Here is a 25,697-nt window from a genome sequence, read left to right as displayed (position 1 = left end):
TAATGTTACTCGGTAACATCTTTGGCAATAAAGATAATCATATGGCCATACGATTGTTTAGTGAAAGTCTTGTCTTTTTACGTAAACCTTCTCGGCAATTTATTACTCTGAATCGATAGCAATCTCTCAATAGCAATTTCCTAACTTATATAAAAGTCGATAGAAAATCTGTATTGAATAAAATGAAGAGCATAAAATGGGAATTACTTAACAATATGATCAACATATAATAGATAATATTTAAATATTAATTATAAAATTACTTAAATAAATTAATATTTTACAGTAATAATTTTTCTAATTAATATTATTATTGGTGTATATTATCACTATTGTAAAATATTAATTATAAATTATTCTACGAAAGAAATTCTCTAAAAAGTAAAATTTTTATGCCAAAGGAAAAATTCTAAATTGAAAATAAAATTTTCTCTTTTAAAATGCATTTCACGAAGTTTTTCAACGGAAATAAGAGATGTAAATAAAGTTTAATGATGAATACGCGTTTTTGAATATTTACAAACCATGATTTATTAGTTTATAACATTGGTAACAAAAATAATTGTTTCTTTGATTACTATCGCTAAATAACATCATGCTTAAATTTAAAATTAGATGACCGGACTGAGACTCAACACAATGCATGTGCAATTTTTGGCTGTTCCTAAAATCTCGAGGTAAAACAAGGAGATCAGATCATTAACTGTACTCCGGATTTACCAGCCACTGCAAAGAAAAGTAAAAAATGTAAGAGAGAATAATTAATAAAGAATAAGTGGCGGCAATACACACACTAGCTTCTCAATAAAATATATGAACAATTCTTAATTAATAAATAAATAATTATTAATCGTTAAAAAGACTGAAAATAAGACATTTCTCTTACCCGTAAGAAGGATCTGGTTGCGAAAAGGCTGGTGCATTATATTCAATATGTGGTTTATAAATAGGTTTTGGAACGATCCTCTCGATGTAAACAGGTTTTTCGACGTATTCCACGTATTTTACTGGAGGCGAAACGTAAACATGATGTACTTCCGGTGCGCTGTAGTAACCAGCTTTATAACTAAAAGTAAAATAAAAAAGAAAATTAAAAAAATATTCATTCGATTATAGAAATTATGGACAAAATGTATTTAATTAATTTAGCATTGGAATAATTTTAATAATTAAAAGATAAAATAATTAAAATATTTTTATACATTGATATATTACACGAACAAATTTTAACGTTTAAAAAAATTATGAGATTATACATATTTTTTTCACATAACTGGGATAATATAAATGGTAATTCTATATTATTGACATGTCACTCTCTTTGCTAATCTTGAAGTCTTTATTAATTACAGCTAATCATACAATAGCAAGTGATAAAAATAGATTTTAAAAAGCGATTCAAACCGCGATACAAATAAGAAAAGATTACCCTTTCGCAACGCCAAGACCGAAACCAACAAGACCAGCCCCGAGCAACTTCTTCTTCAAGAACAGCGTTCTCTTTTCCCTGGGATGTATCGTGCCGTCATCGATCTGATCTTCGACAGCGACATTTTGAAGCTCCAACGATTGTTGATTCTGTTGAACAACCTCTTCCGCCGCTGCTCTAAATACGAGAAAACAGCCGACAGCGATGATGGCAATAGTGCAATGCATCTGAAAATGCATCATGAAAAATAAATATATACTTTGCATCTACTGTATCTCCAATTTTTCCACGCAAAGCAAATACCTAGAAAAAATTTATAACAGTTTATACAATTTTTTATTCACTGAACCACGTTGCAAGTGACATGCGAAAGTCCAAGAGACGTTAAAAAAAAATTAAAATTCTTAATCTAAGATTAATTTAGTTAATTTGGGAGTTGCTGTCTTTCTAATCTAATGATTTATAACACGTCTTTCTTCGAACAGAATTTCATTAAAACTCACACAAAACATAAACGTGCTACCAGAATCGCGATTAATAAGAAAAAAAGTGTTAAAAAATTTCCCCGAGAAGCTGTTTAAAGGCGAGAGAAACCGATTTCCGGCACTTACCTTGCGTCTCAATGCAGTAATCCACGGTAGCGATTACGATGATGATACACCGCAAGGAGGCCCGAATACTGTGACTTTTGATCGAGGGATCGTTCGATTTTATACCGACTTGCCTACCTCGCCGCTATTTGCGGTTGGTACGAACGCAATTCCGAAGTCGGCCTTCTCTCTTCCCTTTCTCCCTTCTACTACGGCATTATACGAGAATGAACGGCTTAACATCGAGTTTAGGACGATTAAACCTATTGTGACACCCGGAAAGCGTTGTTACATGCATCACGATAGGAAAGCAGGCTCTCTGCCAGAATTATAGTTCAACCTTGCACGAGACGTCTCACGACGAGACGCCGAATGTGGAAATTCCGTGGGAATCCCGCGAATCTTTTCAAACGATTTCTTTAAATCAGGAGAAATGAGTTAATACTAACGTATTTCCCCAAGAAAAAAAAGTTCTTTAAATACAATCAAAGCGTGCGAAAACAATCGTACGCCAATTTTATAATTTTACAATTTTTTCTGCATCAAAGAACGGATTGCAATCAGGAAATGAAAGAACAGGTACACGATTACGAAACAGCTATGGTACCATAAATGGACCATCAATGTATCTGACTTTGCATGCTAAACGGTTGATTATAATACATTAACATAACACACACATATTATATTTTTATTGCAACATTAAGCTCTTCCAGTTCATAGATCTCAATATTTTCAAAATATTTATAAATATTTCTCTCCTCAAAAGCATCACATCTAATGTGTTCGCTACTTTTTTGGAAAATTTCTTGGATCGAGATTCAGGATTGAAAAAGGGATGGAAAAGTAAGTTCATTAACTGTGATAATAATCGTTATCTCTACATCTAATTTAAATAGTCAGAACTTGGTAGAGTCATACGAAGCGCGAATACAAGGAAGCGAAAGAAAACGAGGGGGTAATAGGAACATGACGTGGACGTCGCTTCGATTTATCAACCCCGGCGACGTGACGGAGGATAATGCACCATTGTCGGTTGCAACAAGTGGAGCGACGAAGTCGGAGGAAGGACGAGAGAAGGATACGCGGGAGAAAGTGCGAAAGACTGCGCAAGCAAAAATTCTTTCTTCACTCTTTCTCCGTGTGATGTGCACGCCACGTGACCCGCCTTTCAGAGACTTCATACACGTGCTCCGACCGCACGCAATCGCATCGCGAGCTCATTACGTGCGCGATCAGACATTGTACACGTAATCATCGATGGCACGCACGCGGCAACATATGCGCACGCAAAATGCGATCGACGACGAGCGAATGACAATGGGACATTCTGCCGATCCGCGTATATATCGCTACGATTATTATTTGACGATGCACGAACGATCGTGCTGAATCCAGATCATCCGCGCACAGTTGGTGCATTTGATCTTATAGGGATCTTGTAGGGCGAATCCTGTGCGAATATCATTTTGTAACGATAATAAAGTGTCATTAGTGACTTATCGAAAATAAATATCAAACTTGTAGTACAAAGGTGTGAAAATTATTAGACTAAAATGAAAAAGAAAAGATAAAATTTCTCAATTTTTTTGTAAAAAGTATTCTAAAAATTATATTATTTTATTAAGACTTTAATATTGTAAGTATTAATTATAATTAATATTTATAATAATATAATATATTAATATAATAATATTAATATTAAATAAAGAAATGTTATTTTACACAATAGTAAAATTGTATTAATATTTTTATTAGAAATAAAAATGTTGTGTGTCACACAGTTTCTAGCTGAAAAAGATATTAAACACTGTCATAGCCCAGGTAATAAAGCCAGATGTGAAGCCAATTGAGAAAAAGTATAATTAGAATTATCTGTTTACAAAAAAAAACATTAATTCTAATTTTAGAAAAGTATTTCTTTACCTAGAATTCTAAAGCCTAAATTGACCAGACGACACGCGACAACAATTCGGTAATCGATGTAGAAAGTGTTTGGAGCTTTCGCAAGCAAACGTAAAGCAGGCGCGAAGTTTTACCAAGACACGAAGGTCGTCGAAGTGCGGGCGACGTATTTCCAATATTTTTTTAACGCCCATAACACAAGGAAGACACCGCGATTCGCCATAGATAGAAGACGTTCTTTCACGTACGAGTCTCTGGAAACTGACAGGCCATTTGTGCGAGGAGATTAGCATGGAAATGGAAGTTCGGCCTGAGTTCTTAATAAGAGACGCTTCTGAGGATATAGACAGCTTGTCGCGACAGAGTTCAACCCTTTTCATCTTTAAAATTGCGTTTCGCGAGATAAATGTTGTTTACTACACAGATGTAATTTCGTTTGCGTCAGTAGGTCAGATGTACAGTCTTAATCCGTATTCAACATCGATACTAGAATAAGAGATTAATTGCAGAAGAAAGAAAAAAAATATTTTCCGATAACGTATGTTAAAGAACACAAAATTTCTTTGATTAATTTGATTTCCATGTTGATGTTTAAAAAAAGAAACATCATCCAATAATTTTTGAAATCAAATATAATAGGAAAAATAAGCAACTATTAACACTGAGCTTTATAAACATGGATTAAAAAAATATTCTACAAATTACTTGAGGAAATCTTAATAAAACTCTAGATGCTCTAGATATTTAAAATTGGATATTAATTAGAGCCACGAGCGAAAAAAGTGATAAAAAATGTGCACAGACTTTAAAGTAGAGAGACACGAACACCTACATGTCTTGAATAATTTTTCGCTTAATGTTCTTGCATGTACAAGTCGGTTCATAAAATAAATCATATTTTCCGAATCACACAAAACTTACACAACACACACGCGCGCGCGCGCATACACAATGTATAATACATCAGTGAAACGCCGCCGAAACTGCGACGTGCAGTAAATCGACCACGCACGTACTAAATTCGATATACACTTCGGCTTTGTATTCTTTCTCAGTACTCTCTCCGGAGAGGAAAGCGGCGTTTCACGACATCCGCAAACTTGTAAGGTTCACCACAAAAATGCCGCGACTACAAAGTGGCTTCATGAATATTTCATTAGATTGATATTAGTAAGACCTTTTATGAGAGATATTGTTTAATGAGGAGACCTTTTCAAAGATTTGTCAAATGAAGTCCGCGTATATGCATGTATGTGTCTGTACAAATGCACGCTATTTATTTGCACTTTGATCCATGTATGGGTTACGTATAATACGTAATACTTATCTAAGGTCTAGACAGCTTAACGTTTGGCTGATCGAGCAACCGGTTGTCTGGGCGAACTATTGAAGCGTGCCTCGGCATACATATTTCGGCAATGACGTGTTTCCAGAGTGAAATCAATCGGTATGCCCGACAATCCCAGATATGTGTTGATCTTTCAAATAGTAAAGTTGCGCAATGTCGGTGTCGGTTAATCTTTCGTGTGTGCTACTTTCATCATCAAAAAATTAGGTCGTGCTGCGTTTCCCAAAAATTATGCGTACGCTTACAACATTGAATGGTAGTATTTTTAGAAGTATGGTATAATAGTACAAAACGAATAAATTAGAAAAAGAAAATTTATATAAAGATATATAAATAATGACAATATTTTTAATTATAGTAATGTTAACAATGTAAGATCAAAATAAAACTAAATTAAAGTAAGATTTCTCGTACAAGCATAGAATATTGTAAAATAATTTATTATTAGTATCAAATCGATTTTTTTATACTAAACGATAATTATGAAAATGTTAATTCTATTTTTTATATTTGAAAAAATTATAAATATTAATATCTTAAGTTTTCGGAGAATCTTCTTTAACGATGTAATGACAGCTTTGTTTTAAGACAATAATATTTATTAATGTTATTAGTGTAAAAGAGTAAAAGGTTTGATCACACATAAGTTTTGTTTCTTCAAAGAGCAAAGACTGTCCAAATAATAAAAAGAATTAAACAATCAATGAAGATTTAAAATGCAGATTATTTTTTACTCACAAAATTCTCTTCGTTCACTCGATTAGATACTTAATCGGAGAATCAATTTAATTCGGCCATTTAAAGAAGGAATTTTGATAATGTGGAGCTACATTTCGTCGTTATCAGTGGGTCGAGCTAAATTGAAATCGAGAATTTCGTCTGACGTTAAGAAACGAACATCGCTGTCCTCCGAGAGTGCCGAACTGCTCGTTCCCCTCTTGTAAGTTTTTCTTCTTCTAATAACGATGATAATCGTGATTGAGAGGGCCATAGAAAGGACGATCACAGTCGCACCGCTTGCGATAATCCACTCCCTTTCGATGCCTCCGCCGTGTTTTTTCTTTTCCGGATTCTCCTCTACGTGCAAATCTGCAAATTTTTTCACATCGTTGGAACAATACTTTATCCAGTATAAGTCTGGTAACAAAAATTCATTATTTAATTTCTAATGCTTAACATCGATAATAAATTATCAATATTAGTCAGATTTAATTATGACAGTTTGCATATATACATATTTAGTAATTGAAAAAATTTTCTCAAAATAATTAATTTATGAAAGAATCAGGAATTACTTATCGCATATTAAAAATTTCGTATTTTCTTTTTTAATGCTTCCTTAAAATCAATCACACCTATTAATATTATATACAGATTTTTCTCAAGAAAAGAAGAATTGAAATTTAAATAAGAGAGCTAGTAAGAATCTATATATTTCTCAATATTTTGGTTCACTTTAAGCTCTTTTTTTTAAATATAACTAAATTGAACTCCAGAACGTCTTGTTACGATTTAATATTAAAAAGAATATTTGTTACTTTACATATACAATGTTTACCAGATCGATCCTGAGGTTCTATGGATTTCGTTGTGAGAGTTGTCTTGGGTTCGAAAGGCGTCTCCTTCGTTTCTGTCTGCCTCATTGGCTTAACAGGTGTTGTCGTCCGTGGCAAATTCTTAGTTTGAGCCTTGACCGTTATTTTCGTGGTCACGAGGGATCTTCGCGTAGTTTTCGACGTCGACGTCGACGAGTTAGATATACCTGGATCGATGTTATCTTTCGGATTCATAGAGAATCCTGTCAAAGTGGAATTTCTCACTGGTGAAATTGTAGTGTTATTATCCAACCTTCTCATGGTATCATCAGGTACTGTCATAGCTGTGCTATATCCTGTAATTGTACAATCGAGAAACGTTATACAGAAATTTTACGCGTCTAGAATTAAATATGATATCAATTATATTATTATAAAATTAAATGAGATATAATAAACTCTGACACCCGGCACTATTATAATATTCAATTACGCCGAGCAACTCAGAGATCAACTCAGAGATCACGTCTATTAAGGATAAGATGTGTTAGTTACCCAAAATGCAATATTCAGCGTAATCCGGGCAACATATAGAACGTTCCGCACAATCGATCGTACAGAGACAACTTTCCGGCCCGAATGAGCTATTAAGTGACGCTTCGGAGGAAAGTGGGGTTGTCGAGGAGAAAATGCATCTGTCTCGACAAGTTTGTTGCGCGTTAACTATTTCGATTTGATCTGAAACAGACACGAATATTTTAGAAGAGACGTGCGATATGCATTTTCCTTTATTGATAATTACTATATTCCTTTTTCTTGCTGCAAAATAATCACAAAAATACAATCGAAAAGCATTTAAATAATTGTTGATCTAATCTCCAAATATTACATACGAAAATTCTCACTTTAAAAAGATTAAAATATCTGAAATTTAGTTTACAGATTATTTTCCATTCCTTTCTAAAACACATTTTTTAAAAAAATTTTCTATCAAATAAGTCTTACGACTTTTATTATTATTTTATCACGAGATACATCGATGTTTGTTGTTAATTTAAGAATTAATCGATTTAAAAAATAAACTTACCATCATCGCCTACAGTTACGCTGGTAGACTCATTCTTAACGATGCACTCGTCTCCCTGTAAAATAGCGATATCGTCTATCGCGATATCGCTCACGTAATTGCTACCTCGCACTCCTTCTATAATAATCTGTATAAACAACATTCAAAATATACAGAAACTTTTGTAAGACCTTCTCATAATTTCTCATATTTTATATTTAACTTCTTGTATTTTACTTTTTGTATTTTAATATAACAATACAGTATTATGAATAAAAATATTTTGATTAAAAGTCTAATTTTTAATAAAAAATTTTAATTAATAATAAAAAATTGTATTAAAAAGACATCGATGACGCATACTTGAAAGCTGATATTAGTTTTTGGTAACTCGAAGATACCATGAAACCATTGATTTCCTTGATTTCCGCTTTTGGTGAACATCAATCGCGACGCAGAATCCTCTTGTTTGGAATAAATATTTAATGAGCCAATTGTAGCACCGTACATATGATACCTGTCAAACACAAATATATATACAAAAAATTCTTAATAAAATGCCGCAAGAAAAAAAAACTAGTCTTTAGAATATTGTATGAACTGTTTATTTTTATATATGTGATATAAATTATTGAACATTTTATGATAGATATATTATATAAGATTCTTTTTTTTGCTTTATTTTCGTAAATTTATCTATTTAAAAACTCGTTTGAAAATTTGACTTACACATATTTAAAATAACATTTAGAATGAAATAGTAAACTCTGGAAAAGTTCATATGAGAATTGGATAGCGATATTTTATTTTACATTACATTATATTTACCAGAACGAGAAACAGCCCGATTCAGTCAATGAGGAATTGTACAGAGGAGATATAATTCTTGCCGTATCGTTCACCAGTCGTCCGGATGCCTCAATATAAAGATAGTGGCCTGAAACCATATCGGATGTGTGAGCATACATATTCGAAGGACACAATGATTTTTTTTTCTTCCTATTTATTTATACAATCTAGCATTTCAGCGAAACACCGAGATCATATATGTATACCATCATTTCCGGCTCCTAGCGTATGATCGTGTGTAGGACCGGTACCGATGTGCAAGCTCGGTGTCTCGAAATTATGACGTTTCCAGTCAAAATCGTGCTGCGGATCTTGTTCCCACCAGCAGAGATCCGTGCTCTCGAAATCGCATTTCGTGGGTGCAAGCGCTTTCGCGTCTTACCATGAATGAAACATCAAGACATTAAGTTAACGCGGATATCTGACTTGCAAGTGACTAACATTAAAAATAACTTATTGTTAGAAAGACAAATAATAACAATCGCGTTTTAAATCAAATTGAAAAAAGAAAAAAGAGAGAAGAAAGAAGAGAGAAAAATAAGAAAACACTAAAGAGATAATTATGAAAAAAATGAATTAACTGACATCTATCACAGATTATTATGAAAGATTACGCTAATTAAAGTTTTCAGTAGCAAAATTATTTAAACGTTATATAAATAATTATTATCGAAATATTTACACATTGCGTTGTAATTTTATTTATGATTGCAGAATCCTATGCAATTATTGAGTAAGAGAGAGATAGTTTAAGCAAAGAGAAAAACGATAATAATTAAAATTATTGTAGTACCTCGACAATAAGGAATAGTTCCGTTCCAATGGGCTCCATCACAATAAATCTCAGCATTGCCGATCAGGGTATAGCCAGGTTCGCAGAAGAACATCAATATCGCGCCATCCAATTTTTGTGCCATAAGTGAATGAGCCGGTTCAGGCGGTGGATGACATTCCGCATCTGTCACGTGTAAAAAGATAAATCAAATCTATCAATCTCATACCGTTACGCATATTCATTCCTTTCGCTTCAAGCCATAATATCAATTGCCAGATTTCTTGTCACGCGAATCAATTATTCCTGCATCGCTCCCGATGTCAATTAAATTAATTTAAAAGATACAACGGTGAAAAAAAAATTTGACAGATACCGTGTTAACATCTTGATGAATTTCATCTATTTCACACAAACACACACACGTGATTTTACTTACTCACACACACGGGAGTAGGTGTGTCCCACTGGCCTCGCACACACGTGGAATACTTGTTGCCTACGAGAGTGAATCCGTCGAGACAATTAAATCTTACAATCCGACCTCGAGCTCGAACGCGAATTTTTCCATTATTCAATCGCATCACAGGACATCGAACTGAAAGGATAATAATTGTTAATTTGATTATTGACTGATTATGATTGAGGACTGATTTGATTTTATTCAACACACTTTATTAGAGTACTAATGAAATAATAAAACAAGATTAATGACATTCGTGTAAAATCATGTGTAAAATCATGAGGTAAGATAAACGGGCTTAATTTTACAACACTATAATATTGGGATAATAATGTTGATCTTTCTTTCTATAAAATAATGTTGATCTTTCTCTCTTTTATATGAGCTCCGCAAATGTATCAAGTAATTACGTAATGGTATTACAATTAAATATTAAATTAATATAATTAGTATAATTGTTTATCAATCACATCATTTATTTATCTAATGCCCGTTTCTGCTTTTAAATTAATTGTTCTCCTCTCATCCTGCACCGCAAGTTTAAATACAATAGCGCACTCGAACACATGATAATCAACTTCGCGGTTGCCACATTTTGCTGTAATAAATATAAATATAAAATTAATCATTTTTTTAATACTTATTTGTGTATCTATTGTAATATGATACTTTATAGTTAATTTTATAGAAGAATATAACGGCACGTTACAACTCATTGTACTCTATTATTCCGAATTATTTTACTCTGTTTAATCTCATTTTATGCGTAATATGTTATTTGCATTATTTTTGCTTACTCTGCACCTGCCAAGAGCAAACGATGCATTGGCCGAAAAAAACAAACAGCAACAAGATCACCGAAGGACACTTCATCTCGACGTACGTTTGAAACTCATATACACATGTACACAATTGACGAATACAGAATGACGTAAGATATTTTTATAATTCTACAACCGATAGCTCGATACGACCGAAAAAATTCTCCCAGAAAAGAAAATCGAATTTATACACCATTAAGCGCGACGAGTACATGAATGGAGCTAAAACTCATCTTTCTATTCGGGGCTATAATTTTTGTAGCCGAGGACGGGAACACAGTTTCCGCTGGCACGCGAGCGATAGCTCTTTTATCGTTGTTTCCGGTGCTTTATCTTTGTCAAACGTCGCCAGGCCTTGAGGAAAATCCCTGGAGATTGCAATTCGTGCGAAATATGTCAGGCGCCAACTCGATGATCCTGATTCAGGATACGAACTTTTCCATTCCCATATCCGAAGTCCGTATGACAATTTATTGCCTGGTTCACGATTCAGATTTTGAAAGATACAATTCTAAAGAACCCGGAAATCTATCAATATATCGGAGATTTTAATTAGAAAAAAAATATCTTTAATTCGATCCAAAAATTCGTTTCAAATAAATTTCAATTTCCAAATATCGATTTTTTAATCTCGATTTCCTTAAGAAATGTAAACTCTTTCCTTTTTATTCTTAAGTCACACACAAGCCTTATATTTGTTAGAAATTTTTATTAATTTCAATTATACATCTACATATTAAATTTGATAAATCTAATATGAAAAAAATTAAAAATAAATATTAAAAAACGATACTTTTTTGCCGCGAACCCTATGCGGCGCATCCTTATTTTTTGTATATTACAAGTTTGTTCGCTGGTGTCTGCTTGGTACCAAAATATTCTGTAATCAATGGACTATTGTAATGTATAATCGATGAAGTCCGCGTCTAAAAAGTATCGATTTCTAATATTTTAAGACGAGCCAAAAATTCATCGATTATACATTTTAATAGTACATTTATTACAGAATTATTTGGTACCAAGCAGACACCAGCGTACAAACTTTTTCATTTTATACATTAAATAAGGATGCGTCGCATAGGGTCAGCGGCAAAAAAGTATAGATATCTAAAATTTTAAAACGAGCCAAAAATTCAACGATTATACATTTTAATAGTACATTGATTACAGAATCTTTTGGTACCAAACAGACACCAGCGTACAAACTTTTTCATTTTATGTACATAAAATAAGGATGCGTCGCATAGGGTCAGCGGCAAAAAGTATCAATTTCTAATATTTTAAGACGAGCCAAAAATTCATCGATTATACATTTTAATCGTACATTTATTACAGAATCTTTTGATACCATGCAGTCACCAGCGTACAAATTTTTTAATTTGATATACATAAAATAAGGATGCGTCGCACAGAGTCCGCGCCAAAAAAGTATCGATTTCTAATATTTAAAGGCGAGCCAAAAATTCATCGATTATACATTTCAATAGTCCATTGATTACAGAATCTTTTGGTACCAAGCAGAGACCAGCGTACAAACTTTTTCATTTTAAACATTAAATAAGGATGCGTCGCATAGGGTCAGCGGCAAAAAAGTATCGATTTCTAATATTTAAAGGCGAGCCAAAAATTCATCGATTATACATTTCAATAGTCCATTGATTACATAATCTTTTCGTACCAAGCAGAGACCAGCGTACAAACTTTTTCATTTGATATACATAAAATAAGGATGCGTCGCACAGTGTCCGCGCCAAAAAAGTATCGATTTCTAATATTTAAAGGCGAGCCAAAAATTCATCGATTATACATTTCAATAGTCCATTGATTACAGAATTATTTGGTACCAAGCAGAGACCAGCGTACAAACTTTTTCATTTGATATACATTAAATAAGGATGCGTCCCATAGGGTCAGCGGCAAAAAAGTATAGATTTCTAATATTTTAAGACGAGCCAAAAATTCAACGATTATACATTTTAATAGTACATTGATTACAGAATCTTTTGGTACCAAGCAGAGACCAACGTACAAACTCTTTCATTTGATATTCATTAAATAAGGATGCGTCGCATAGGGTCAGCGGCAAAAATGTATCAATTTCTAATATTTTAAGACGAGCCAAAAATTCATCGATTATACATTTCAATAGTCCATTTATTACAGAATCTTTTGGTACCAAGCAGAGACCAGCGTACAAACTTTTTCATTTTATACATTAAATAAGGATGCGTCGCATAGGGTCAGCGGCAAAAAAGTATGGATTTCTTATATTTAAAGGCGAGCCAAAAATTCATCGATTATACATTTCAATAGTCCATTGATTACCGAATCTTTTGGTACCAAGAAGAGACCAGCGTACAAACTTTTTCATTTGATATACATTAAATAAGGATGCGTCGCATAGGGTCAGCGGCAAAAAAGTATCGATTTCTAATATTTAAAGGCGAGCCAAAAATTCATCGATTATACATTTCAATAGTCCATTTATTACAGAATCTCTTGGTACCAAGCAGAGACCAGCGTACAAACTTTTTCATTTGATATATATTAAATAAGGATGCGTCGCATAGGGTCAGCGGCAAAAAAGTATCAATTTCTAATATTTTAAGACGAGCCAAAAATTCAATGATTATACATTTCAATAGTCCATTGATTACATAATCTATTGGTACCAAGCAGAGACCAGCGTACAAACTTTTTCATTTGATATACATTAAATAAGGATGCGTCGCATAGGGTCAGCGGCAAAAAAGTATAGATTTCTAATATTTTAGGACGAGCCAAAAATTCAACGATTATACATTTCAATAGTCCATTGATTACAGAATCTTTTGGTACCAAGCAGAGACCAGCGTACAAACTTTTTCATTTTATACATTAAATAAGGATGCGTCGCATAGGGTCAGCGGCAAAAAAGTATCAATTTCTAATATTTTAAGACGCGCCAAAAATTCATCGATTATACATTTTAATCCTACATTTATTACAGAATCTTTTGGTACCATGCAGACACCAGCGTAAAATTTTTTAATTTGATATACATAAAATAAGAATGCGTCGCACAGTGTCCGCGACAAAAAAGTATCGATTTCTAATATTTAAAGGCGAGCCAAAAATTCATCGATTATACATTTTAATAGTACATTGATTACAGAATCTTTTGGTACCAAGCAGACACCAGCGTACAAACTTTTTCATTTGATATACATTAAATAAGGATGCGTCGCATAGGGTCAGCGGCAAAAAAGTATCGATTTCTAATATTTAAAGGCGAGCCAAAAATTCATCGATTATACATTTCAATAGTCCATTGATTACAGAATCTTTTGGTACCAAGCAGAGACCAGCGTACAAACTTTTTCATTTGATATACATTAAATAGGGATGCGCCGCACAGAGTGCGCGCAAAAAAGTATCGATTTCTATTATTTAAAGGCGAGCCAAAAATTCATCGATTATACATTTCAATAGTCCATTGATTACAGAATCTTTTGGTACCAAGCAGAGACCAGCGTACAAACTTTTTCATTTGATATATATTAAATAAGGATGCGTCGCAAAGGTCAGCGGCAAAAAAGTATCAATTTCTAATATTTTAAGACGAGCCAAAAATTCATCGATTACACATTTTAATAGTCCATTGATTACAGAATCTTTTGGTACCAAGCAGAGACCAGCGTACAAACTTTTTCATTTGATATACATTAAATAGGGATGCGCCGCACAGAGTGCGCGCAAAAAAGTATCGATTTCTATTATTTAAAGGCGAGCCAAAAATTCATCGATTATACATTTCAATAGTCCATTTATTACAGAATCTTTTGGTACCATGCTGACACCAGCGTACAAATTTTTTAATTTGATATACATAAAATAAGAATGCGTCGCACAGTGTCCGCGCCAAAAAAGTATCGATTTCTAATATTTAAAGGCGAGCCAAAAATTCATCGATTATACATTTCAATAGTCCATTGATTACAGAATTATTTGGTACCAAGCAGAGACCAGCGTACAAACTTTTTTATTTGATATACATTAAATAAGGATGTGTCCCATAGGGTCAGCGGCAAAAAAGTATAGATTTCTAATATTTTAAGACGAGCCAAAAATTCAACGATTATACATTTTAATAGTACATTGATTACAGAATCTTTTGGTACCAAGCAGACACCAGCGTACAAACTTTTTCATTTGATATACATTAAACAAGGATGCGTCGCATAGGGTCAGCGGCAAAAAAGTATCGATTTCTAATATTTAAAGGCGAGCCAAAAATTCATCGATTACACATTTCAATAGTCCATTGATTACAGAATCTTTTGGTACCAAGCAGAGACCAGCGTACAAACTTTTTCATTTTATACATTAAATAAGGATGCGTCGCATAGGGTCAGCGGCAAAAAAGTATCGATTTCTAATATTTAAATGCGAGCCACAAATTCATCGATTATACATTTCAATAGTCCATTGAGTACAGAATCTTTTGGTACCAAGCAGACACCAGCGTACAAACTTTTTCATTTGATATACATAAAATAAGGATGCGTCGCATAGTGTCAGCGGGCAAAAAAGTATATATTTCTAATATTTTAAGACAAGCCAAAAATTCATCGATTATACATTTCAATAGTCCATTGATTACAGAATCTTTTGGTACCAAGCAGAGACCAGCGTACATACTTTTTCATTTGATATACATAAAATAAGGATGCGTCGCATAGGGTCAGCGGCAAAAAAGTATCGATTTCTAATATTTTAAGACGAGCCAAAAATTCAACGATTATACATTTCAATAGTCCATTGATTTCAGAATCTTTTGGTACCAAGCAGAGACCAGCGTACAAACTTTTTCATTTGATATACATTAAATTGGGATGCGCCGCACAGAGTGCGCGCAAAAAAGTATCGATTTCTATTATTTAAAGGCGAGCCAAAAATTCATCGATTATACATTTCAATAGTCCATTGATTACAGAATCTTTTGGTACCAAGCAGAGACCAGCGTACAAACTTTTTCATTTGATATTCATTAAATAAGGATGCGTCGCATAGGGTCAGCGGCAAAAAAGTATCGATTTCTAATATTTAAAGGCGAGCCAAAAATTCATCGATTATACATTTCAATAGTCCATTTATTACAGTATCTTTTGGTACCAAGCAGAGACCAGCGTACAAACTTTTTCATTTGATATATATTAAATAAGGATGCGTCGCTTAGGGTCAGCGGCAAAAAAGTAACAATTTCTAATATTTTAAGACGAGCCAAAAATTCATCGATTATACATTTCAATAGTCCATTGATTACAGAATCTTTTGGTACCAAGCAGAGACCAGCGTACAAACTTTTTCATTTGATGTACATTAAATAAGGATGCGTCGCATAGGGTCAGCGGCAAAAAAGTATCAATTTCTAATATTTTAAGACGAGCCAAAAATTCATCGATTATACATTTTAATCGTACATTTATTACAGAATCTTTTGGTACCATGCAGACACCAGCGTACAAATTTTTTAATATGATATACATAAAATAAGGATGCGTCGCACAGAGTCCGCGCCAAAAAAGTATGGATTTCTAATATTTAAAGGCGAGCCAAAAATTCATCGATTATACATTTCAATAGTCCATTGATTACAGAATCTTTTGGTACCAAGCAGAGACCAGCGTACAAACTTTTTCATTTGATATATATTAAATAAGGATGCGTCGCAAAGGTCAGCGGCAAAAAAGTATCAATTTCTAATATTTTAAGACGAGCCAAAAATTCATCGATTACACATTTCAATAGTCCATTGATTACAGAATCTTTTGGTACCAAGCAGAGACCAGCGTACACACTTTTTCATTTGATATACATTAAATAGGGATGCGCCGCACAGAGTGCGCGCAAAAAAGTATCGATTTCTATTATTTAAAGGCGAGCCAAAAATTCATCGATTATACATTTCAATAGTCCATTTATTACAGAATCTTTTGGTACCATGCTGACACCAGCGTACAAATTTTTTAATTTGATATACATAAAATAAGAATGCGTCGCACAGTGTCCGCGCCAAAAAAGTATCGATTTCTAATATTTAAAGGCGAGCCAAAAATTCATCGATTATACATTTCAATAGTCCATTGATTACAGAATTATTTGGTACCAAGCAGAGACCAGCGTACAAACTTTTTTATTTGATACACATTAAATAAGGATGCGTCCCATAGGGTCAGCGGCAAAAAAGTATAGATTTCTAATATTTTAAGACGAGCCAAAAATTCAACGATTATACATTTTAATAGTACATTGATTACAGAATCTTTTGGTACCAAGCAGACACCAGCGTACAAACTTTTTCATTTGATATACATTAAATAAGGATGCGTCGCATAGGGTCAGCGGCAAAAAAGTATCAATTTCTAATATTTTAAGACGAGCCAAAAATTCATCGATTATACATTTCAATAGTCCATTTATTACAGAATCTTTTGGTACCAAGCAGAGACCAGCGTACAAACTTTTTCATTTGATATATATTAAATAAGGATGCGTCGCATAGGGTCAGCGGCAAAAAAGTATAGATTTCTAATATTTTAGGACGAGCCAAAAATTCATCGATTATACATTTCAATAGTCCATTGATTACAGAATCTTTTGGTACCAAGCAGAGACCAGTGTACAAACTTTTTCATTTGATATTCATTAAATAAGGATGCGTCGCATAGTGTCAGCGGCAAAAAAGTATAGATTTCTAATATTTTAAGACGAGCCAAAAATTCAACGATTATACATTTTAATAGTACATTGATTACAGAATCTTTTGGTACCAAGCAGACACCAGCGTACAAACTTTTTCATTTGATATACATAAAATAAGTATGCGTCGCATAGTGTCAGCGGCAAAAAAGTATATATTTCTAATATTTTAAGACGAGCCAAAAATTCAACGATTATACATTTCAATAGTCCATTGATTTCAGAATCTTTTGGTACCAAGCAGAGACCAGCGTACAAACTTTTTCATTTGATATACATTAAATAGGGGTGCGCCGCACAGAGTGCGCGCAAAAAAGTATCGATTTCTATTATTTAAAGGCGAGCCAAAAATTCATCGATTATACATTTCAATAGTCCATTGATTACCGAATCTTTTGGTACCAAGCAGAGGCCAGCGTACAAACTTTTTCATTTGATATACATTAAATAAGGATGCGTCGCATAGGGTCAGCGGCAAAAAAGTATCGATTTCTAATATTTAAAGGCGAGCCAAAAATTCATCGATTATACATTTCAATAGTCCATTTATTACAGAATCTTTTGGTACCAAGCAGAGACCAGCGTACAAACTTTTTCATTTGATATACATTAAATAAGGATGCGCCGCACAGAGTGCGCGCAAAAAAGTATCGATTTCTAATATTTAAAGGCGAGCCAAAAATTCATCGATTATTCATTTCAATAGTCCATTGATTACAGAATCTTTTGGTACCAAGCAGAGACCAGCGTACAAACTTTTTCATTTGATATACATTAAATAAGGATGCGCCGCACAGAGTGCGCGCAAAAAAGTATCGATATCTAATATTTAAAGGCGAGCCAAAAATTCATCGATTATACATTTCAATAGTCCATTGATTACAGAATCTTTTGGTACCAAGCAGAGACCAGCGTACAAACTTTTTCATTTGATATACATAAAATAAGGATGCGTCGCATAGGGTCAGCGGCAAAAAAGTATGGATTTCTAATATTTTAAGACGAGCCAAAAATTCAACGATTATACATTTCAATAGTCCATTGATTACAGAATCTTTTGGTACCAAGCAGCGACCAGCGTACAAACTTTTTCATTTGATATACATTAAATAGGGATGCGCCGCACAGAGTGCGCGCAAAAAAGTATCGATTTCTATTATTTAAAGGCGAGCCAAAAATTCATCGATTATACATTTCAATAGTCCATTGATTACAGAATCTTTTGGTACCAAGCTGAGACCAGCGTACAAACTTTTTCATTTGATATTCATTAAATAAGGATGCGTCGCATAGGGTCAGCGGCAAAAAAGTAACAATTTCTAATATATTAAGACGAGCCAAAAATTCATTGATTATACATTTTAATCGTACATTTATTACAGAATCTTTTGGTACCATGCAGTCTCCAGCGTACAAATTTTTTAATATGATATACATAAAATAAGGATGCGTCGCACAGAGTCCGCGCCAAAAAAGTATCGATTTCTAATATCTTAGGACGAGCCAAAAATTCAACGATTATACATTTCAATAGTCCATTGATTACAGAATCTTTTGGTACCAAGCAGAGACCAGCGTACAAACTTTTTCATTTTATACATTAAATAAGGATGCGTCGCATAGGGTCAACGGCAAAAAAGTATGGATTTCTTATATTTAAAGGCGAGCCAAAAATTCATCGATTATACATTTCAATAGTCCATTGATTACCGAATCTTTTGGTACCAAGCAGAGACCAGCGTACAAACTTTTTCATTTGATATACATTAAATAAGGATGCGTCGCATAGGGTCAGCGGCAAAAAAGTATCGATTTCTAATATTTAAAGGCGAGCCAAAAATTCATCGATTATACATTTCAATAGTCCATTTATTACAGAATCTCTTGGTACCAAGCAGAGACCAGCGTACAAACTTTTTCATTTGATATATATTAAATAAGGATGCGTCGCATAGGGTCAGCGGCAAAAAAGTATCAATTTCTAATATTTTAAGACGAGCCAAAAATTCAATGATTATACATTTCAATAGTCCATTGATTACATAATCTATTGGTACCAAGCAGAGACCAGCGTACAAACTTTTTCATTTGATATACATTAAATAAGGATGCGTCGCATAGGGTCAGCGGCAAAAAAGTATAGATTTCTAATATTTTAGGACGAGCCAAAAATTCAACGATTATACATTTCAATAGTCCATTGATTACAGAATCTTTTGGTACCAAGCAGAGACCAGCGTACAAACTTTTTCATTTTATACATTAAATAAGGATGCGTCGCATAGGGTCAGCGGCAAAAAAGTATCAATTTCTAATATTTTAAGACGCGCCAAAAATTCATCGATTATACATTTTAATCCTACATTTATTACAGAATCTTTTGGTACCATGCAGACACCAGCGTAAAATTTTTTAATTTGATATACATAAAATAAGAATGCGTCGCACATTGTCCGCGACAAAAAAGTATCGATTTCTAATATTTAAAGGCGAGCCAAAAATTCATCGATTATACATTTCAATAGTCCATTGATTACAGAATTATTTGGTACCAAGCAGAGACCAGCGTACAAACTTTTTCATTTGATATACATTAAATAAGGATGCGTCCCATAGGGTCAGCGGCAAAAAAGTATAGATTTCTAATATTTTAAGACGAGCCAAAAATTCAACGATTATACATTTTAATAGTACATTGATTACAGAATCTTTTGGTACCAAGCAGACACCAGCGTACAAACTTTTTCATTTGATATACATTAAATAAGGATGCGTCGCATAGGGTCAGCGGCAAAAAAGTATCGATTTCTAATATTTAAAGGCGAGCCAAAAATTCATCGATTATACATTTCAATAGTCCATTGATTACAGAATCTTTTGGTACCAAGCAGAGACCAGCGTACAAACTTTTTCATTTGATATACATTAAATAGGGATGCGCCGCACAGAGTGCGCGCAAAAAAGTATCGATTTCTATTATTTAAAGGCGAGCCAAAAATTCATCGATTATACATTTCAATAGTCCATTGATTACAGAATCTTTTGGTACCAAGCAGAGACCAGCGTACAAACTTTTTCATTTGATATATATTAAATAAGGATGCGTCGCAAAGGTCAGCGGCAAAAAAGTATCAATTTCTAATATTTTAAGACGAGCCAAAAATTCATCGATTACACATTTCAATAGTCCATTGATTACAGAATCTTTTGGTACCAAGCAGAGACCAGCGTACACACTTTTTCATTTGATATACATTAAATAGGGATGCGCCGCACAGAGTGCGCGCAAAAAAGTATCGATTTCTATTATTTAAAGGCGAGCCAAAAATTCATCGATTATACATTTCGATAGTCCATTTATTACAGAATCTTTTGGTACCATGCTGACACCAGCGTACAAATTTTTTAATTTGATATACATAAAATAAGAATGCGTCGCACAGTGTCCGCGCCAAAAAAGTATCGATTTCTAATATTTAAAGGCGAGCCAAAAATTCATCGATTATACATTTCAATAGTCCATTGATTACAGAATTATTTGGTACCAAGCAGAGACCAGCGTACAAACTTTTTTATTTGATATACATTAAATAAGGATGCGTCCCATAGGGTCAGCGGCAAAAAAGTATAGATTTCTAATATTTTAAGACGAGCCAAAAATTCATCGATTATACATTTTAATAGTACATTGATTACAGAATCTTTTGGTACCAAGCAGAGACCAGCGTACAAACTTTTTCATTTGATATATATTAAATAAGGATGCGTCGCATAGGGTCAGCGGCAAAAAAGTATAGATTTCTAATATTTTAGGACGAGCCAAAAATTCATCGATTATACATTTCAATAGTCCATTGATTACAGAATCTTTTGGTACCAAGCAGAGACCAGTGTACAAACTTTTTCATTTGATATTCATTAAATAAGGATGCGTCGCATAGTGTCAGCGGCAAAAAAGTATAGATTTCTAATATTTTAAGACGAGCCAAAAATTCAACGATTATACATTTTAATAGTACATTGATTACAGAATCTTTTGGTACCAAGCAGACACCAGCGTACAAACTTTTTCATTTGATATACATAAAATAAGTATGCGTCGCATAGTGTCAGCGGCAAAAAAGTATATATTTCTAATATTTTAAGACGAGCCAAAAATTCAACGATTATACATTTCAATAGTCCATTGATTTCAGAATCTTTTGGTACCAAGCAGAGACCAGCGTACAAACTTTTTCATTTGATATACATTAAATAGGGGTGCGCCGCACAGAGTGCGCGCAAAAAAGTATCGATTTCTATTATTTAAAGGCGAGCCAAAAATTCATCGATTATACATTTCAATAGTCCATTGATTACCGAATCTTTTGGTACCAAGCAGAGGCCAGCGTACAAACTTTTTCATTTGATATACATTAAATAAGGATGCGTCGCATAGGGTCAGCGGCAAAAAAGTATCGATTTCTAATATTTAAAGGCGAGCCAAAAATTCATCGATTATACATTTCAATAGTCCATTTATTACAGAATCTTTTGGTACCAAGCAGAGACCAGCGTACAAACTTTTTCATTTGATATATATTAAATAAGGATGCGTCGCATAGGGTCAGCGGCAAAAAAGTATAGATTTCTAATATTTTAGGACGAGCCAAAAATTCAACGATTATACATTTCAAGAGTCCATTGATTACAGAATCTTTTGGTACCAAGCAGAGACCAGCGTACAAACTTTTTCATTTGATATACATTAAATAAGGATGCGCCGCACAGAGTGCGCGCAAAAAAGTATCGATTTCTAATATTTAAAGGCGAGCCAAAAATTCATCGATTATTCATTTCAATAGTCCATTGATTACAGAATCTTTTGGTACCAAGCAGAGACCAGCGTACAAACTTTTTCATTTGATATACATTAAATAAGGATGCGCCGCACAGAGTGCGCGCAAAAAAGTATCGATATCTAATATTTAAAGGCGAGCCAAAAATTCATCGATTATACATTTCAATAGTCCATTGATTACAGAATCTTTTGGTACCAAGCAGAGACCAGCGTACAAACTTTTTCATTTGATATACATAAAATAAGGATGCGTCGCATAGGGTCAGCGGCAAAAAAGTATGGATTTCTAATATTTTAAGACGAGCCAAAAATTCAACGATTATACATTTCAATAGTCCATTGATTACAGAATCTTTTGGTACCAAGCAGCGACCAGCGTACAAACTTTTTCATTTGATATACATTAAATAGGGATGCGCCGCACAGAGTGCGCGCAAAAAAGTATCGATTTCTATTATTTAAAGGCGAGCCAAAAATTCATCGATTATACATTTCAATAGTCCATTGATTACAGAATCTTTTGGTACCAAGCTGAGACCAGCGTACAAACTTTTTCATTTGATATTCATTAAATAAGGATGCGTCGCATAGGGTCAGCGGCAAAAAAGTAACAATTTCTAATATATTAAGACGAGCCAAAAATTCATTGATTATACATTTTAATCGTACATTTATTACAGAATCTTTTGGTACCATGCAGTCTCCAGCGTACAAATTTTTTAATATGATATACATAAAATAAGGATGCGTCGCACAGAGTCCGCGCCAAAAAAGTATCGATTTCTAATATCTTAGGACGAGCCAAAAATTCAACGATTATACATTTCAATAGTCCATTGATTACAGAATCTTTTGGTACCACGCAGAGACCAGCGTACAAACTTTTTCATTTGATATACATTAAATAAGGATGCGCCGCACAGAGTGCGCGCAAAAAAGTATCGATTTCTAATATTTAAAGGCGAGCCAAAAATTCATCGATTATACATTTCAATAGTCCATTGATTACAGAATCTTTTGGTACCAAGCAGAGACCAGCGTACAAACTTTTTCATTTGATATACATTAAATAAGGATGCAGCGCACAGAGTGCGCGCAAAAAAGTATCGATTTCTAATATTTAAAGGCGAGCCAAAAATTCATCGATTATACATTTCAATAGTCCATTGATTACAGAATCTTTTGGTACCAAGCAGAGACCAGCGTACAAACTTTTTCATTTGATATACATAAAATAAGGATGCGTCGCATAGGGTCAGCGGCAAAAAAGTATGGATTTCTAATATTTTAAGACGAGCCAAAAATTCAACGATTATACATTTCAATAGTCCATTGATTACAGAATCTTTTGGTACCAAGCAGAGACCAGCGTACAAACTTTTTCATTTGATATACATTAAATAGGGATGCGCCGCACAGAGTGCGCGCAAAAAAGTATCGATTTCTATTATTTAAAGGCGAGCCAAAAATTCATCGATTATACATTTCAATAGTCCATTGATTACAGAATCTTTTGGTACCAAGCAGAGACCAGCGTACAAACTTTTTCATTTGATATATATTAATTAAGGATGCGTCGCAAAGGTCAGCGGCAAAAAAGTATCAATTTCTAATATTTTAAGACGAGCCAAAAATTCATCGATTATACATTTCAATAGTCCATTGATTACAGAATTATTTGGTACCAAGCAGAGACCAGCGTACAAACTTTTTCATTTGATATACATTAAATAAGGATGCGTCCCATAGGGTCAGCGGCAAAAAAGTATAGATTTCTAATATTTTAAGACGAGCCAAAAATTCAACGATTATACATTTTAATAGTACATTGATTACAGAATCTTTTGGTACCTAGCAGAGACCAGCGTACAAACTCTTTCATTTGATATTCATTAAATAAGGATGCGTCGCATAGGGTCAGCGGCAAAAAAGTATCAATTTCTAATATTTTAAGACGAGCCAAAAATTCATCGATTATACATTTCAGTAGTCCATTTATTACAGAATCTTTTGGTACCAAGCAGAGACCAGCGTACAAACTTTTTCATTTTATACATTAAATAAGGATGCGTCGCATAGGGTCAGCGGCAAAAAAGTATGGATTTCTTATATTTAAAGGCGAGCCAAAAATTCATCGATTATACATTTCAATAGTCCATTGATTACCGAATCTTTTGGTACCAAGCAGAGACCAGCGTACAAACTTTTTCATTTGATATACATTAAATAAGGATGCGTCGCATAGGGTCAGCGGCAAAAAAGTATAGATTTCTAATATTTTAAGACGAGCCAAAAATTCAACGATTATACATTTTAATAGTACATTGATTACAGAATCTTTTGGTACCAAGCAGACACCAGCGTACAAACTTTTTCATTTGATATACATTAAATAAGGATGCGTCGCATAGGGTCAGCGGCAAAAAAGTATCGATTTCTAATATTTAAAGGCGAGCCAAAAATTCATCGATTATACATTTCAATAGTCCATTGATTACAGAATCTTTTGGTACCAAGCAGAGACCAGCGTACAAACTTTTTCATTTGATATACATTAAATAGGGATGCGCCGCACAGAGTGCGCGCAAAAAAGTGTCGATTTCTATTATTTAAAGGCGAGCCAAAAATTCATCGATTATACATTTCAATAGTCCATTGATTACAGAATCTTTTGGTACCAAGCAGAGACCAGCGTACAAACTTTTTCATTTGATATATATTAAATAAGGATGCGTCGCAAAGGTCAGCGGCAAAAAAGTATCAATTTCTAATATTTTAATACGAGCCAAAAATTCATCGATTACACATTTCAATAGTCCATTGATTACAGAATCTTTTGGTACCAAGCAGCGACCAGCGTACAAACTTTTTCATTTGATATACATTAAATAGGGATGCGCCGCACAGAGTGCGCGCAAAAAAGTATCGATTTCTATTATTTAAAGGCGAGCCAAAAATTCATCGATTATACATTTCAATAGTCCATTGATTACAGAATCTTTTGGTACCAAGAAGAGACCAGCGTACAAACTTTTTCATTTGATATTCATTAAATAAGGATGCGTCGCATAGGGTCAGCGGCAAAAAAGTAACAATTTCTAATATATTAAGACGAGCCAAAAATTCATTGATTATACATTTTAATCGTACATTTATTACAGAATCTTTTGGTACCATGCAGTCTCCAGCGTACAAATTTTTTAATATGATATACATAAAATAAGGATGCGTCGCACAGAGTCCGCGCCAAAAAAGTATCGATTTCTAATATCTTAGGACGAGCCAAAAATTCATCGATTATACATTTCAATAGTCACATGATTACAGAATCTTTTGGT

General features: G+C 33.6%; 2 protein-coding genes across 3 annotated transcripts; both read right to left on the bottom strand.

Annotated features, from left to right (window-relative positions):
- Nucleotides 1-505: 505 nt before the first annotated feature.
- LOC145941830 (uncharacterized) lies at nt 506-2,336 on the bottom strand. Its single transcript, XM_083048161.1, has 4 exons — nt 2,041-2,336; nt 1,430-1,656; nt 887-1,066; nt 506-726 (listed from the first exon to the last, which is right to left on the bottom strand). Exons 2-4 carry the CDS (start codon nt 1,654-1,656, stop codon nt 717-719), a joined length of 417 nt encoding a protein of 138 aa, XP_082904287.1. The 5' UTR covers nt 2,041-2,336; the 3' UTR covers nt 506-716.
- A 3,236-nt stretch (nt 2,337-5,572) lies between these two features.
- On the bottom strand, nt 5,573-11,020 carry LOC145941829 (uncharacterized). Of its 2 annotated transcripts, none has more exons than XM_083048159.1 (10): nt 10,755-11,020; nt 9,934-10,092; nt 9,516-9,680; nt 8,929-9,099; nt 8,702-8,810; nt 8,237-8,390; nt 7,895-8,021; nt 7,363-7,545; nt 6,831-7,163; nt 5,573-6,361 (listed from the first exon to the last, which is right to left on the bottom strand). In XM_083048159.1, exons 1-10 carry the CDS (start codon nt 10,828-10,830, stop codon nt 6,099-6,101), a joined length of 1,740 nt encoding a protein of 579 aa, XP_082904285.1. In that variant the 5' UTR covers nt 10,831-11,020; the 3' UTR covers nt 5,573-6,098. The 2 variants fall into 2 exon arrangements, with proteins under 2 accessions (XP_082904285.1, XP_082904286.1); XM_083048160.1 differs by having other exon boundaries at nt 10,762-11,020.
- Between the last annotated feature and the right edge of the window lie 14,677 nt (nt 11,021-25,697).

This window comes from Prenolepis imparis, unplaced genomic scaffold (genome assembly GCF_030444845.1).
Source record: "Prenolepis imparis isolate NDT839.2.m4 unplaced genomic scaffold, iyPreImpa1.0 SCAF_10, whole genome shotgun sequence".
In the NCBI taxonomy this organism is placed as follows: Eukaryota; Metazoa; Arthropoda; class Insecta; order Hymenoptera; family Formicidae; genus Prenolepis; species Prenolepis imparis.
This window is presented reverse-complemented; position numbering and strand designations above follow the sequence as displayed.